General features: G+C 33.7%; 1 protein-coding gene and 1 pseudogene across 1 annotated transcript; both read left to right on the top strand.

The window, feature by feature from the left end:
* Positions 1-1,821: 1,821 nt before the first annotated feature.
* Positions 1,822-3,757, top strand: LOC140866080 (7-deoxyloganetic acid glucosyltransferase-like). Its single transcript, XM_073270955.1, has 2 exons — positions 1,822-2,336; positions 2,633-3,757. The coding sequence occupies exons 1-2, from the start codon at positions 1,850-1,852 to the stop codon at positions 3,583-3,585; spliced, it is 1,440 nt and encodes a 479-aa protein (XP_073127056.1). The 5' UTR covers positions 1,822-1,849; the 3' UTR covers positions 3,586-3,757.
* Positions 3,758-13,114: 9,357 nt separating this feature from the next.
* LOC140865100 (7-deoxyloganetic acid glucosyl transferase-like) lies at positions 13,115-15,736 on the top strand (annotated as a pseudogene).
* The last annotated feature ends 547 nt before the right edge of the window (positions 15,737-16,283 follow it).

Below are 16,283 nucleotides of genomic sequence, written 5' to 3' on the forward strand. Positions count from 1 at the left end.
TGTAGATTGAGTCTACCTTTTTCAAGAGCCTAGTTGTTTATCAACTTGGTTGGAGCCATATATCAATATACTCCGGCGAACTCAAATCGTACATTTACTTTATCACCAAAACTTAAGGAGGCCAAATGAAAAGCTAACAATATGAAATGCAAGAGACTACTTGAATGAGATCTTCAATATTGTGTGTAGAAATTGTTTTTCAAAAAATTGTATGGATTGAGGAGGTAGACACACTATTTATAAGCTTCAAAAAGCATACCAAGAGTCATACAAGTTTAATTGACTCAATTAATCTTGCAATAAACTCAAGAACATGGAGAGCCAAAAGTTTCCAATTAACTCAAGAATGTGAAGATCCAAAAGACACTCTCATATTCATGATCCATTATTTTCATTCAAAATTTTTATTTAAATATATTTCCAACAGTAAATGGGTATTTTGAGTATTTATAAAAATGAAGAAGTATGCAATTAAAGTTATTTATTTTAGACCTCTGTTTATAAAGTAGGTATTCATTACGTTCATAATTTTTTTCTTGTATGTAGTAAGCATCTATGTAAAATAGATATACTTTTAATATATTTTTTGTGATATTTGTTTATCGTAGGTTTAAATTTGTTTTTCATTATGTGTTTCTATTTTATTTTATTTTTAAGAATGATGTGTATATGTTTTATTTGAGTGGGTATTTCTAGAAAACGAACATTGGTGAAACCTTGAACAAAAAACCATTAAACGTCTCTTGTTTTATAAATATTTTGCATATATTAAAATGCTTTACAAAACAAAGAAACATGTGTATAATATAATTTACACAAAAACTTTTTCCTATTTTACTCAACCAATAAAAAAATATTATTTTGCACAACTTCGTATATAGATCGAGTTGATCCACCCATTTAATAATATAATGTAATATTTTTTATATAAAAATAATATTTTTGAGTCTGTTTATTTATTGTAGTTTTTTTTCCTCATTTTTGGACAGACCAATAGGCAATTGGCAGCATTTTCAAAGGTGAATGGATCTCCTTGGCAGATGAGAATCCTATTTTTGGTCATTTAGTGGAAACTTTTTCAACAAATATTTATTTGGATGCAATCTGCTACCTAACTATTAATTCAAGTACTCTCCCAACCCGAAGAAGAAAAACACATAGGAATTGAGGGAATTTCATCATATATTCCTCTTGTTTGGTGAAGTTTTAAATAGTGTTTGAGATTATTTTTATCAAATATTTTTGAATTTTTTTTTACAAAATTTTGAAGATATTTTGTAAATAAAATAAAATAATCTTCTTAAATTATATAGTCACACACACCAAAAAAAAAAAAAAGATTAAACATTAAATTTAAATCATACGGACCATCGAAGTCATTGAAAAATGGTGATACCTCTGTATTTTCAAAGTAGCCTATGCACTAATGTCAGCAATGTCCAACCATAAACACAATTTTCTGTTAGCGTTTTTTTCCAAAAAAATAAAAATAAAAATCAAGTATCGAATAATTACATCCGATTAAGCATAATTTTTAGGATTGAAATTGCTATTTTTACAAAAATAGAAAGATTTTCAAATTAAATCCGATTTAGGCCAATTTTAGGATGAAAATTGCTATTTTTCCAAAAAAGAAAAGATTTTTCAATGTAGGGTCAGTAGGGTGTAAATTAATTAATTTATTTATTAGCTTAATTGCAAAAGAAGACTTTTTTATGGGTTTGGTTTGGGTATGGGACAAAATTTCAAAATCCCATTACAACAAAAACCAGCTATAAAGCTAACAGCATTTTTGGTCCGAGTCGTCGTCTTCTTCTTCTTCACTGCAAATCACTGAGAGTGGCCAAATATGCATAACCTTCCCCATGTGTTCATCTTCCCTCTTCCGCTTCAAGGCCCAGTCAACTGTATGCTCAAGCTCGCCCACCTCCTCGCCCACCATGACATCCGAATCACCTTCCTCAACACGCACCACATCCACCAGCGCTTGCTAGCCCACAACAATAATCACTTCAACAATTACGCCAATCTCCGTTTCCAGACAGTCCCCGATGGCCTTCCGGAGGACAATCCACGCACGGGGGATCAAATCCCCAATCTCCTTGAGTCCATGGAAATTGTTTCTGCTCCCATCTTCAGAGAGATGGTCACCGCCGTCCCCGAATCGGAGACACCCGTGACTTGCATAATTGCGGACGGGATATTCACTTTCGCGGCCGGCGTGGCGGCGGAGATCGGTGTCCCCCTGTTGTATTTTGACACGGTCAGTCCTTGTGGGTTCTGGACTTATCTGTGTTTGCCGAAGCTCATCGAGGCTGGGGAGGTTCCTTTCAAAGGTGACCCATCTATTAGCTCTGTTTCTTTAGTCAACATAATATTGTACTTACTTTTTTTAAATTTGCTGCTAAATTCATTTTTCGATCGTGTCTTAAATTTCAATTGGGAATTCGGATATATATATATATTTTCTTAGAAATAGAATAGAGGATTCCAAATTCTTATGATTTGAAAGAGGCGAGGTTAATTCAGGTCTCTTAATTAGCTAGGAATTATCAATATATATATATATATATATTCAGTGCCTTATTTAAATGATGTTGGCTTAATTATTTGAGATGTAATAATAATGTAGATGATAACATGGATGAGATGATAATAAACGCGCCGGGAATGGAAGGCATCATGAGACGCCGTGATCTGCCCAGCTTCTGTCGGGCCAAAGACCTCGACGACCCGCTCATAAAACTAGTTCTTAAAGAGGATGACCATATTCCCTTAGCTCAAGGCCTGATTTTCAACACGTTTCAACAACTGGAGGCGCCCATACTATCTCAGATGCGCAATATCTGCCCCAATATTTACGCCGTCGGACCCCTCCACACGCACTTGAAAACCAGAGTACTGGAGGCCGAAACAACCACGTCCAATAGTATATGGAAAGAAGACATGACCTGCATTTCTTGGCTGGATTCACAGCCCTTGAGATCTGTTGTATATGTCAGCATAGGAAGCCTTGCCATCATTTCCAAGGAAGAGTTTTTGGAACTTTGGCATGGTTTAGTTAACAGTGGGTCGAGGTTCTTGTGGGTTCAAAGGCAGGGCTCTGTTATAGGAGGAGCCAACAATATGGGGTTCGAAACGCCCCTTCAATTGGCCCAAGGGACGAAAGAAAGGGGTTGTATTGTGAGTTGGGCTCCGCAGCAAGTGGTTTTAGCACATCCTTCCGTGGGGGCCTTTTTTACGCATAGCGGGTGGAACTCGTCGCTGGAGAGTATTGTTGAGGGGAAACCCATGATTTGTTGGCCATATGGTGTGGATCAACAAGTGAATAGTAGGTATGTCGGGGAAGTGTGGAAGCTGGGAGTGGACATGAAGGATATGTGTGACAGAGTCGTGATCGAAAAGATGGTTAAGGAGGTCATGGAATCGAGGAAGGACGAGTTCTTGGAGAGGGCGGACCATGTAGCCAAGTTGGCCAAGGCGAGTGTAAGCCAAGGAGGTTCGTCTTTTCAGGATTTGGATCGTCTGGTCGACGATATCAAGTCGATGAGGATACGGGCGCGGGCGGCCTCCCAGCTAAGCTAGTACTGCTTTGTGAGTGAATTAGAGAGAGTTGATTCTAGCCAGAACTACCTCTGATTCTTCTTCAGGTTCCTTTTGTTGTCTCTCCATTGCATTGATTGTCTCATTGGGGGACCATGATTTTATGTTTATGGGCTAAATTTTACATTAATAAAAAAAAAAAAAAAAACTGATGAGTGAAGATATGTTTCATATTATGTCCATATTTTTAATTTCTTAATTTATACGTTTTTCAGTTAATTAATTTTTTAATACCGACCTTGTTGATAATTAATGATATAAAATACGAAAACTTATTTTATATGTTTTTTAATTAATCACTTTTTAATGACCAACCTTGTTGATAATGATATAAAAAAAAAAACTAAAATTAATATAGTTAATATTCTGAATTTGATGACATGAGTATTTATAAATTTAATTTAGAATATTATATTTTAATAATTATATTTTGTTTTGAAAAAAAAATAAACTGAAAGAAGCGATTGAATAATATAATTTCACTTTTTAACTAGCTTGAAGCATAGACTATTTATATGCTTTTCATAATATACGTACGATGCAATTTTATATTTAATTTGTCCACTTTTAAATGTCAATATTTTTTTTATCAAAAGAACTACTTATTTTTCAACCCAATTTTGATTTACCATAAATTTATCCACGCATAAAAAAAAATTAAAAAGCTTAAACACATACGAATTAAACATAAATATCATAATAGATCTATATACTTCATTATTGACTCGATGCCCTCGATGATCGGATGAGAGATTGACTTGAATCCCTTAATAATCCTAGATAATCTGATAGATAAAACTCTTTTGCGAGAGCGGTATGAGCAAAGTACAAATAATTCTTAAGAGTGCTCAAAGAGTGATATCTTGTGATAATGCGTGTAGCTAGCTGGCTTCATACATATATAGTCTTCAAGATCACCTTGCATCATTTATTTATAGACAGCAGTGTTAACGTTCAACTGCACTTTTCATTTGATAATAGACATTATTTTCTTTTTAAATTAAATTATAAATTTTAAGTTTTACCTTTCTTTGACTCCTTTTTATCCTTATTATATAGATTGTTATTTTTTAATAAAAGATGTGATATCTTTTATTTAAAAGAATTTTATACTAACAAGAGATAGGTTTTATGCCAACAGAAATTTATCAAAAAGAAAAAAATCAATCAATATGGAATTGAAGATTGAAGCGTGAAGTACAAGAAGTAGAGAGGGTGTACGTAAGAGAGTCGAAACGATTAGCAGAGATTAGAGAGAACCAACGTACAAGAGAAAAAAGAGATAATTAGTCTTATAGTATTTAGGGTGTAGTTGTTATATCTCATCATATAGAGATATTTGTTTATTTATTTACACTTTATAGTTTTCGCTTTCAATCTAGAATTGAATTTAGAGTTTTGTTAGGTTTTCTCATTATAGTGAGAGATCTAACTTAGAGATGGCAATTTTCTCCGAATCCGATGAGAAATCCGATATCCGACCGAATGGAGGAGGGTATGGAGGTATTTTTTGGACCCGATTAAATATATGGATAATTGGGTATGGGGATTTCAGATATGAGAATGGAGGAGGATGTAGTGACATCCTATCCATCCCCGACCCAAATACTATATATATATATATATATATATATATATATATATATAAACACACACACACACACATATATATATATATATAAATATAAATGTATATATTTATTCACGTATTTATTATATGAAAGAAATTTATTTAATATTTATTATGTTAAAGAAATGTATATATATATATATATGTATATATTTGTTCATGTATTTATTATATTAAAGAAATATTAATTCTAATTTTTTTAATGATGGTAGTTTGATGAAACAAAAAAAATTATTAGTATAAAGCTAACGATATTTTGTAAAATAATAATGTTGGGATAAATTATATATATTTATTTATTTTTTATATTATTTTTAGTTTCTTAAATTTTTTTATCTTTCATATTTTTCTTATTGTTCTTATAAATATTTGGTGAATAAGAATATTTTTATCAAAATAATCAAATTTGAAAAAAAAAATGCAAATGTATGTGGTAATAGGATATTTGGGTAGGGTATGAATATCCATCCTCCGATGGATATGGGGATGAGGATGGGGATTAAATTTAAATATCCGACGGAGATGAGGATGGGTATGAAAGTGATTATAATAAATGGGAATGGGGACGGAGATATGATATCCTACCCGAACCCGAACCATTGTCATCCCTAAATTCTAACTTTGATATATTTGCTAGGATTGATTTTTGTAATCGACTATTACTTTGTCCTAGTAATGATTTTTACAATGAGACATCACACAAGTGCACTTTTCCACAGTAAACTTTGACTTTATTATTTTATTATTTGTGCTGCGTAATTATTCATAATTATTTATTACTGATTGAGCTTATCTATTTCAATTCTACCTTAAGTTTCAGGTGGCGTTGCCCTTTGATGTTGTCAACAACATAGGACAACATCAGCGTGTTAACTGCATGAGTTTTTGTATAATGTCATGTGGATACCTTTCATCTAGTATCAGAGCCATCTCTTAATACACTAAGAGTTGATTCTGGTTATGTTATCTTTCAGGAACATTATGGATACATCTTCAGCAAATTCAATCTTGAAACCGTCTATCCTGGATGGAACAAATTATTCTCTATGGAAGACAAAAATAAGAATCTTCATCAAATCCATGGACAAGAGAGCATGGCAGAGTCTACTCAATGGATGGACTCCTCTGAAAACAATAAATAGTGATGGTGATTCTATAATCAAGCCAGAAACCACCTGGACTACTGAGGAAGCTCAGATTTCAAGCTTTAATGCTAAAGCCTTGAATGACATATTCTCAACAGTAGATGTGAAGATGTTCAGTCTCATTGGTAATTGTGTGTCTGCCAAAGAAGCTTGGGTAGCTTTACAACAGCACTGTGAAGGGTCGGATAGTGTGAAACGAACCAAGATGAGGTTGCTGAACACTAAGTTTGAAAGTCTTAGGATGGAAAATTCTGAAACCATCACATCCTATGACCATCGTCTTCGTGTTGCCACTGAAGGTTTTAGTCTAGGAGATCCAATCTCAAATGAAAGACTGGTTAACAAAGTCCTTCAGTCATTGCCTGAACGATTCAATGAAAAAAATCTGGGCCTTAGAAGAAGCAAGAGACACATCAAAACTTGGATCGATTGAATTAATGAGTACCCTGAAAGTATTCGAAATGAACTTAAGCTCACAGAAAAATGACGAAGGGAAATCGATTGTATTCCAAGTGTGAAATGAATCTTATGATGATCTGCTAAAAATCACACAAGAAGTCAATGAATCAGATCTATGTGAAGAGCCTATCTCTCTGATCATGAAGAAATTTGGCAATTATCGGAAGAAAATGAGAGACAACAAAGAAGGTGAGTAGAAATCCAAGCAGCTGTCACTACCTGCTCCTTTGAAGACTCGATGACCTTTTTTATCTCAAGTAAATAGTAAGTTGAAATACAAGGTTGATCCCAAGAAATGTCGTGAGTGTTTGGGTTATGGAAACTATGCGAATGAGTGTGCCAATAGATTGAGAAAATGAAGGTCAGCATATTTAAATGATGATGAAGTTGATGAAGATCATGAATCTACTGATGATGAAAATCAGACATCACTTACTGCTCTTGTGAAGAGAAAACAATTGATGCAAGCCAATCCTCATGGTGTTGCCTCTGGCACAGCAACACCAGGCCACAACATCAGATAGTGTGCATCAAATTCCTTATGTTTGAATGCTGTTAAAAATTTCGGTGAGCATGATAATCAAGATGAAGAAGAGCTGACGTTGGAAAACATTCAAAGTATGTATGAGGAACTCTATGCTGATTGGTTGAAGAGGAACAAAGTGAATCTTGCACGTACAAAAGAAAATATTGATTTGAAGAGCTCTCTAGCCAAGCTTGAGGCTATCATGACCAAGAGTGATATCGAGTTTTTCTAAATGAAGGATGATTAGCTCAAGCAAACCAGACTTTGGCAAAATAAAACTCAAGTTCAAGTAAACTCAATGATTTGTTGCATGTTGGAAAAGATAATAAAGTTGGTTTGGGATTCAAAAGCAGTATGTTTGAAGTAGGTGAATCATCAAACAATGCTCCGAAGCCTACTGTGTTTGTGAAAAAAAGTGAGAGTCACTCATCTTCTAAAGATTCTCCCACTGCCATAGTCCCACCAAAACAGTTTTAGACTTAGAAACAGAAAGGTAAGAAACCTCTTTTTTCTGTCACTATTGTCACAAACCTGGAAACATCGGTCACTACTGCTTCAAGTTGAGGAAGGACTACATGAGGTGAACTGTCAAGTCGATGTTGTCTTATGGTGTTAGCAACATCAGCCACAACACCATCCACAACACTGCCAAGAAATAGTCTATTGGTAAAAGGGTCTTTGTACCTAAGGTGAAACCTAACTGATTTGTCATTTATACATCATTAAAAACTGACTCTGCAGGTTCTTGGTACTTTGATAGTGGCATCTAAAAACACTTCTTTTGATTAGTCTAGATTAAGTAGAAATAATCATATTCTGTTTCCCACAGGGACTGTATAATTATGATTACCAGAATATGATTATTTCTACTTAATCTAGACTAATCAAAAGAAGTGTTTTTAGAATTTAACTAAGAAACTAAATTGCAATTAAATTTTAACTCAATAAAGACGCAGCAGAAATTTTTAGATTAAACTTCAATTTGGAAATAATTCGATCAAGGACACACGTAGGTACCAGACAATTCATGTAACAAGAAGTCGATTTAAGACTCAAACTTAATCTTAATTTACGGGAATTTTCCTAGATTATTCAAAGAATTATTTCTAGCACAATCAAACCTATTCAAATATTGACGGATTAATCTTTCGTAATTCTAATCAAATTTGAATGCCTGACGAACTGTGAAAATTCAGTTTACACCCAAACCACATTTTTTTTTGAGACATTGGGGGTGGCGGTTCTAGGGTCTTGAACTCAAGGCCTCTCCCATTTTTGGGAGATTGATGCCACTTAGGCTAGAAGCCAAACCACATAATTAAACCAAATTTTATTTTTAGTTTGTTTTACAATATTTTGAATATCGAAGTGATCAAAATCGAAACCTCTTCTGTCGAATTGGAATCAATTAACATGCAAGCAAATAACTGACCAGGAAATTCACAAGACAAATATAAATTTGATAATCAATAAAATAAAATCAAGTCTGAAAATTCTTGAATAAACCATCAAGTTTTCTACATAAATTGTCTGGCCCAATCACGTGGCCTTGATCGAAGAAAAACTACTACTCACTAATAAACATAATTAATCAAACAAAGTCTAAAACCATATATAAACTAGAAAATACGAGAATAGAAGAAAAACTGGAGAAGTGTTCAATAGCAACCGCGTTCAGCCTTCGCGTGCAAAAATCCAAAAGTCAAAAAGTCCCCAAAAAGATCATAAAACTTCTATTTATAGGGTCCGCGCGAATTAAAATCCTTTTCAACCTAGAAATTCTCGAACAAACAGCTTCCCAAACTTGCGCCCGTGCCTTGAATGCGTCTCGCACGCACGCAGCATAATAAAACAAAGTCTCAAACATCCTCTCGCACGCACGCGAGATAGGAGCTCGCTCGCGCGCGAGCTTGATTCAACGTTGCTGGAAATTCCTTACGCGCGCACGCGAGGAAGAAGTCCGCCCGCGCGAGGGTTATCGTCCTTCCCTCACTTTCTGCTCTTACCAGCCAAACCTCCTTACTATGATTTCGGGAACCTTTGTTCCCCCGGGCTATTTAACTCCTACCCAAAGATCTCCCATACCCGATCCAGGTTTGGTGATTACCTCTATAGCTCCCGAGGTATTTTTTTCATGCATAAGGAATAAATATTTTGGTAAAATTGGGGTCAATATTTTGTTCTAGGCCCATTAAATTTAATTAAATTTTTTTGTGAATTTTGGGTTGTATGAATATCTTGTATATCTCATTTGGTTAAACTTGACTTATGTTAATTTTAAGATATAAAGATATTGTTAAGGTATAAAATAAATTGTGTTTCAATATATGCGAAATATAATCAGCCCGAATGAAGGTTATATTTTGGTCAAATGGTAACATAATATTTGATTATAAACTATCCTTAAATCTATGCAAAATATAGTCGTCCCAAAGGAAGGCTATTGATAATTGTATTTTATACACTTAATTTATATATGATTTTAATTGTTAATTGTTTGTTTCGAGCAAATTTATGCTGTGTTTTGTTATTTTTGTGCTTGCAGAGAATTATTGATTTTATTTGAAAAAGTGAAGAAAAATGAGAATTTAGAAGAGAAAAAAAAAGAAAATTAAAGGAAAAAAAACGATCAAAAAATAGGAAGAAAAAAGCAATTGGGCTTTCAAAATTGGGCCTCATGTCAGCGCTTGTTTTTAGCGCCTAAAGAAGCGCTATCGCGCTGCTTCTATGTCTCAGGGAGAATTGGAATTGCGAGATTAAGGCGCGCCCGCGCCGTGTACTGAGCGCCCGCTCCGATCGTGATTTGAAAATTTTATTATCTCGGGCAATTAATTTTTATGGGTTTTATTCTTGGGCTTTGCTGAGCATATAAAAGGGAATTTATGTCTGAGAGAGAGGGCACCGCCACAATACATCACAGAAATCAGAGAGCTTTATCGTGAGATTTTGGAGAATGAAATCTGCGCTAACTTCAAGAACAATCAAGGAACGAAGACGAAGATCGATCGACTGGACACGGCGTCGAATATTCGGCTTTGTTATTCTTATTCGAGCTTTTTATTATTGAATTGATGTCTAATTTTCTGAATATGATTTGTGTTTATCATAATTTTATTATGAACTAATTTTTTAGAGTCTAGAGGTCGGATGAAACCTGGTGTAGACGCTTTCATGAATTTTTGATTTTATTGAATTGAGTTTCTTCTAGATTAATTGTTTTCTAGAATTGATTGTCTTTTCAATTATCTGATCAATAATTGATTTGTTATATTTCTTTGAAATCTGGCACTCGGGAAAGGAGATTTTGAATACGACTAATAGAAAATACACTGTTAATTATTTATATAGCTCGGGAGAGTGTATAATTTTAACAGAGCTTTTAAAAAGAACATTTTTTTGTGATAGATCACTGCAAGTAGATTTTTAATAGGAATATTGGAATTGAATTGTAGTTGATAATAATTATTTGTTGCTCGGGAGAGGGAAATAATAAACTTAAGTGTTCTTGGCTATTAATTGACTGGAATTCATGAAACTAAATTAATTAGGATTGATTGTTGTTGAAACCAGATGAAATCTAAACCTCTAGACCATTTTTCTCTGATTGATTATTTCTGAAAGTTGTGTGCGTGCTTTTAAATCATCTGATTATTTTTATTTATTGCAAACCTTCTGATCATTGATTCTAGATAAAGTTTAGACTATTTTAATTACAAGAACTGAATATTTTCATTTTACTCTCTGTGGGAACGATACTTGATTTTATCACTATATTAAAACTTGACACTCGTACGCTTGCGAGCATTTTTCACAACAGCTATTTTTTTGGCCAGATTGCGAACACAACATTTTGTGTTTAAGTGTGTTAAATCTATGCGGAAAATACTCGGCCTAAAAGAAGATTATTTTTTTATCAGATTATAAACACAATATATATATATATATATATATATACATCAAGGTTGTTATATCTATGTAGAAAATAATCGGCCCAAAGAAAAAATATTTTCTGGCCAGATCGTATGCACATCCATCCTATGACATTAAATTATGTTAAATTTATGTGAAAAATAATCGGTCCAAAAGAAGATTATTTTTTGACCAAATTATAACACAAATATTGTCCATGCATGCAATATGTCGGTACAAAAAAATGTATTTTGTTGGTCGGATTTATTATCAGTATTTAATAACCATGATATTAAACTATACTACTCACAAGTTGTTATTTGTGTCAAAAGACTAAATGTTGTGCTAGGTATCTTTTACGAGTCCACCACTTTGATGTATATATTTTTGTGATTTATGAATTCAAATATATGCATTAAATATTATTTATTGTGAGTATTTTTCTACTTTGTTATAATATCTTTTGTATCTGCTAACATTTCAATGTTTGATGTTAAATTTCAAGAGGATGCTATTATATTTTGCTCGGAATTTTATCACCGAAAATGATCACTGTTTAAGAAACCATTGATGATCAATTGTGATAATAAAAATCGCTAAGTCATATTTAAAGTGCAACTAAATCTTGTCGAATTCAAATCATATTGACATAAATTCGTAGTTGTGATATTGATTTCAATCACAATTATTTATTAAATCTCTAACATTCTCATGTTGGAAGATCGGTCAATACCGTGGCACACCCCTAATAAGCTTTGCAATTTCTTCCTCTCCATTTTTTTATTGGGTGTCCGAAAATTTTTCTACTTGATTGATAATTCTTGTAACGAAGGATATTCATATTTATTAATAAAATTGATGAGTTTACCTAAATTAAAAAAAAAGAAAAAAATGATAACGGACTAAGTTTAAACCTCATCCAAAATTAAATCCACTCTAACTCGGGGTGGTTGACATCGGATCAAACATGTGCGGTTTACAAGTAATTGTTCAGTCTAAGAATCCACAAGTAGGGTCAGGTTAGTTTTAATAAATAAACCCACCACGAAATATATATTAAAACAATAAATTTATTGTTACATTAAATAATAAGTTACTTACTTTTTGACTTTTGTTGTGTAGAATTAAAAGCATGTCCATTGAGATATCCGCTCGGTTTTGAGCGTAATAGATCCCTTGGTCCAATATTTTTCTATACCAGACAAATTCCGAGTTTGGCCAAACTTTTCCATAAATATCACATTTAATTTGAAATATAAACCATCTATCTTTTTCTTTTTTAAAAAAAAAAGAAAAGAAAAGAAACCATCTATTTTTATTAGAAATATAATTAACTTTTTTTTTTTAATCAAGGTAACCACTATCTATATCATTAGGTATAAAAACTTTTATGAGATAATTTCAAAGGTCACTTTTATAAGACGGATTTTTACTCGATTCAACTCATTCAAAATACTTTCTCCGTCCTAATTATATTATTCACGTTTATTTTTTTGTTTGTCTCAAATATATAGTAATATATCATATTTAATAATATTTTTTTACATTTCTTCACTAATATATCCATATTAAATATATTTTAAAAATTATGTAATCATTTTTTAATACATTAAATTGGGATAAAATAAAAATACTATATAAAATTTATTTTTCCAATAATTTTTTTTAATTTGTGTGAAAAAAAAATATATATATGAGAGAAAAAAAATACTAATTTTTATTATTTATCAAAATAAATATGAGTCACATCACATATCACACCGAAATCTAGTAATTGTAACATTTTTATTATAAGTGTTTTTTTTAAAGTGATATTATATTTAAAGTGTGTCTATAGACTCTATACAAAAGGAAGGAAAGTGTGTAACTTGGATTGGGAAGAAGAAAGAAAAATCAATCCTCCTTCTCCGATGGCCCAACCGCCGCACGTACTCCTCTTCCCTCTTCCCCTCCAAGGCCCCGTAAACTCCATGCTCAAGCTCGCCGAGCTTCTCTGTCTCGCAGATCTCCACGTAACCTTCCTTGTCACAGACTACATCCACGCCCGTCTCCAGCGCCACTCCAGCTTCCGGTCCCGTTTCGACCACTACCCGAATTTCCAAATCAACACCGTCTCCGATGGGCTGCCGGAGGATCACCCCCGTGGGGACAGATTCATCGAGCTGTTCGATTCCTTGCGCCGCGAGACCCAGCCTTTGTTCAAGGAGATGCTGAGCAGCTCTGAGTCGGAGTCCCGCCGGAGAGTGTCGTGTATTGTCGCCGATGGGATTCTGGGATTCACGTTCGATGTGGGGAACGAGCTAGGGATCCCTGTTTTCTACGTGAGGACCATCAGTGCTTGCTGTCTTTGGGTGTTCTTCTGTCTCCCCAAGCTTATTCAAGCTGGAGAGATTCCCTTCAATGGTGACTTACTTACAACAGCTATTTAATTTAATTTGGAATATTACATAATTATTTCTTATAAATTGCCTTAATTTTGATTTTTTTTTTTTTAATCCTTTACTTAATATCAAATTTTAATCTTATCAATCTGTTTTTTAAATTGTGAAATCAATGCTTGATGTCATTTCAGTGTGGACCGAATGATATTAAAATTTTAATTTAATAGATCGGCGTCATTGTGTAGAATCTGATCATAGTTTTGGTTGTAGAAGATAAATATTAGATTAATTTTTGTTTATTTTAAGCAAAGAAAGCTAATTGAATATATTTGTCATTTCAATAACTCTATATTAATTTCAAGTTACCAAATTGATCAAAGTGAGTGTTTTGATTTGTCAATGATAAGTAGTATCACGTTGAATGTGCAAAACTTCGTTTCAATGAAAAAATAACCGATTGAACTAGACTAATTTGGTTATTTATTTAGGGTGCATTCGAGTGATGAATTTGAAATCTATTGATTTTGATTTTTGTTGGATTGGTTACAATAAAACAATAGATCAAGTCTTAAATCCACATGTTGGTTATTTACACGTTAGTTAGTAATGCATGGTAGAATGGATTTCAAATGACCTGATTATCAGGTGAACTTGAAATTCATCTTAATTAGCATGAAATACTATATAAACAAGTAAACAATGGATTTGAAGTTTACGGTCTTATCTAAATAACAAAAATATATTTGAAATTCATCCATTCAAACGCAACCTTATGTTATTTGAGTCATTGATTGCTATTTCTAGAATATTTTCGGTTATTTTTTTCTCAAACCTGAATAAATCGAACTTATGTTTATGTTTTCTGTGTGTTTTGATTCAATTAGTTTCGTTGTTCATTTTTCTTGGTTTGATTTATTTAAAAAAGATCAGTTCTGTTACCTCTGTTTTTATTAAATAAAATATTGAATCTTTTTGCTTTTTATGAAAATTTTGCTTGGTTGGTTGGTTCATTAATAAGTTGGATTAGTTATATGTTTGAAAAGTAGTTGATTATAGACTACAAAAGAATCTCAAGTTCTTTGTCAACTGTTTTCAACTTCATTCAATCTTTTTTCTTAAAGGAGATGATATGGATGAGCTGATAAAGAGTGTACCAGGCATGGAAAGATTTCTCCGGCGTCGTGATCTGCCGAGTTTTTGCCGATCGGGCAATGTAACTGACCCGAATATCCGATTGTATAGAACGGAATGTGATGAACTACCACGAGCCCATGGACTTATACTAAACACGTTTGAAGAACTAGAAGGGCCGATTCTTTCTGAGATTCGGAGTTTGTGTCCGAATATTTACACCATTGGACCACTACACACCCATCTGAAAGCGAAACTAGCGGCTCGAGGATCGTTGCAGCCGACGTTTTCGAATAGTTTGTGGGAAGAGGACCGGACCTGCGTAGCATGGCTCGATGCACAACCGTCGAAATCAGTGATTTATGTGAGCTTTGGAAGTCTTGTGAATGTGACAAACGAGCAATATATGGAGTTCTGGCATGGTTTGGTAAGTAGTGGTCAGAGATTTCTCTGGGTCATACGGCCCGACTCGATCCTTAACAAGGACTCAGGGAGTCGAATTCCAGACGACCTATCCAAAGGCACGAAAGAGAGGGGGTATATAGTCGACTGGGCCTCAAGAAGAAGTTTTAGCCCATCCATCTGTTGGCGGATTCTTGACTCACAGCGGATGGAACTCGACTTTAGAGAGCGTATTTGAAGGCGTGCCGATGATCTGCTGGCCTTATTTTGTCGATCAACAGGTCAACAGCCGGTTCGTTGGGAACGTGTGGGATCTGGGATTGGATATGAAAGACACTTGTGACAGAAATGTTGTAGAGAAAATGGTCAGGGATCTTATGGAGGTGAGAAAGGGGGAGTTCTTGCAAAGGGCTGATGAGATGGCGAAATCGGCTAAACGATGCTTGGTCGAGGGTGGATCGTCGTATATTAGTTTCGAGCGTCTGATAAAAGATATAGGAAATCCATAAGTGCACGAGTTGCTTATGAAAGATAGATTGTCGAATCGAATAACACAGTATATGTTCATATGATGTAACCTTCATGAAAGCTTTCCAATTTTCCCAATCACTACTTGGATCTCATATCTTGAATATCTCGGCTTTGTAATAATGGATTGTTATAGATTTAACTTTTACGTCAAATTTACAAGTAAATCTTGTATAACATCAGGCATTATTTTTACGTCAAATTTACAAGTTAATATCGTAAAAGCTCGCTATTTTACCAAAAGTCAGTTATAACTTAGCTCAAATATCATGTTTCGGTTGTTCCACCCAACATCATAGAAGGTTTATTCAGCACCCTTCCATTAATATCACAAGCTGATGAATGATGATCTAACCATAGGTCTGAATCAATTATTGATTTAACCACGTCCAAATCTGGTTTATGAAAGGGTGCTGAATAATTGAAAAACAAACAAAACTCTCAATCAATAGACACTTTTTCCCATAAAGTGAATACCTTTCACTAAAGTGGCTTTCATCTTTTAATGAAGCGACTAATTCGATATGAGAAAAAAGTTCATATGTAGTACTGAATTTTGTTGCTGTCTA

Source organism: Henckelia pumila, chromosome 4, assembly GCF_033568475.1.
Source record: "Henckelia pumila isolate YLH828 chromosome 4, ASM3356847v2, whole genome shotgun sequence".
Lineage (NCBI taxonomy): Eukaryota > Viridiplantae > Streptophyta > Magnoliopsida > Lamiales > Gesneriaceae > Henckelia > Henckelia pumila.

Bases quoted from the DNA above. Each gene is read 5' to 3' on its own strand.
- LOC140866080 (XM_073270955.1), top strand. From the start codon at position 1,850: ATGCATAACCTTCCCCATGTGTTCATCTTCCCTCTTCCGCTTCAAGGC. The intron at 2,337-2,632 runs GTGACCCATCTA...ATAATAATGTAG, and splicing joins TGGGGAGGTTCCTTTCAAAG to ATGATAACATGGATGAGATG.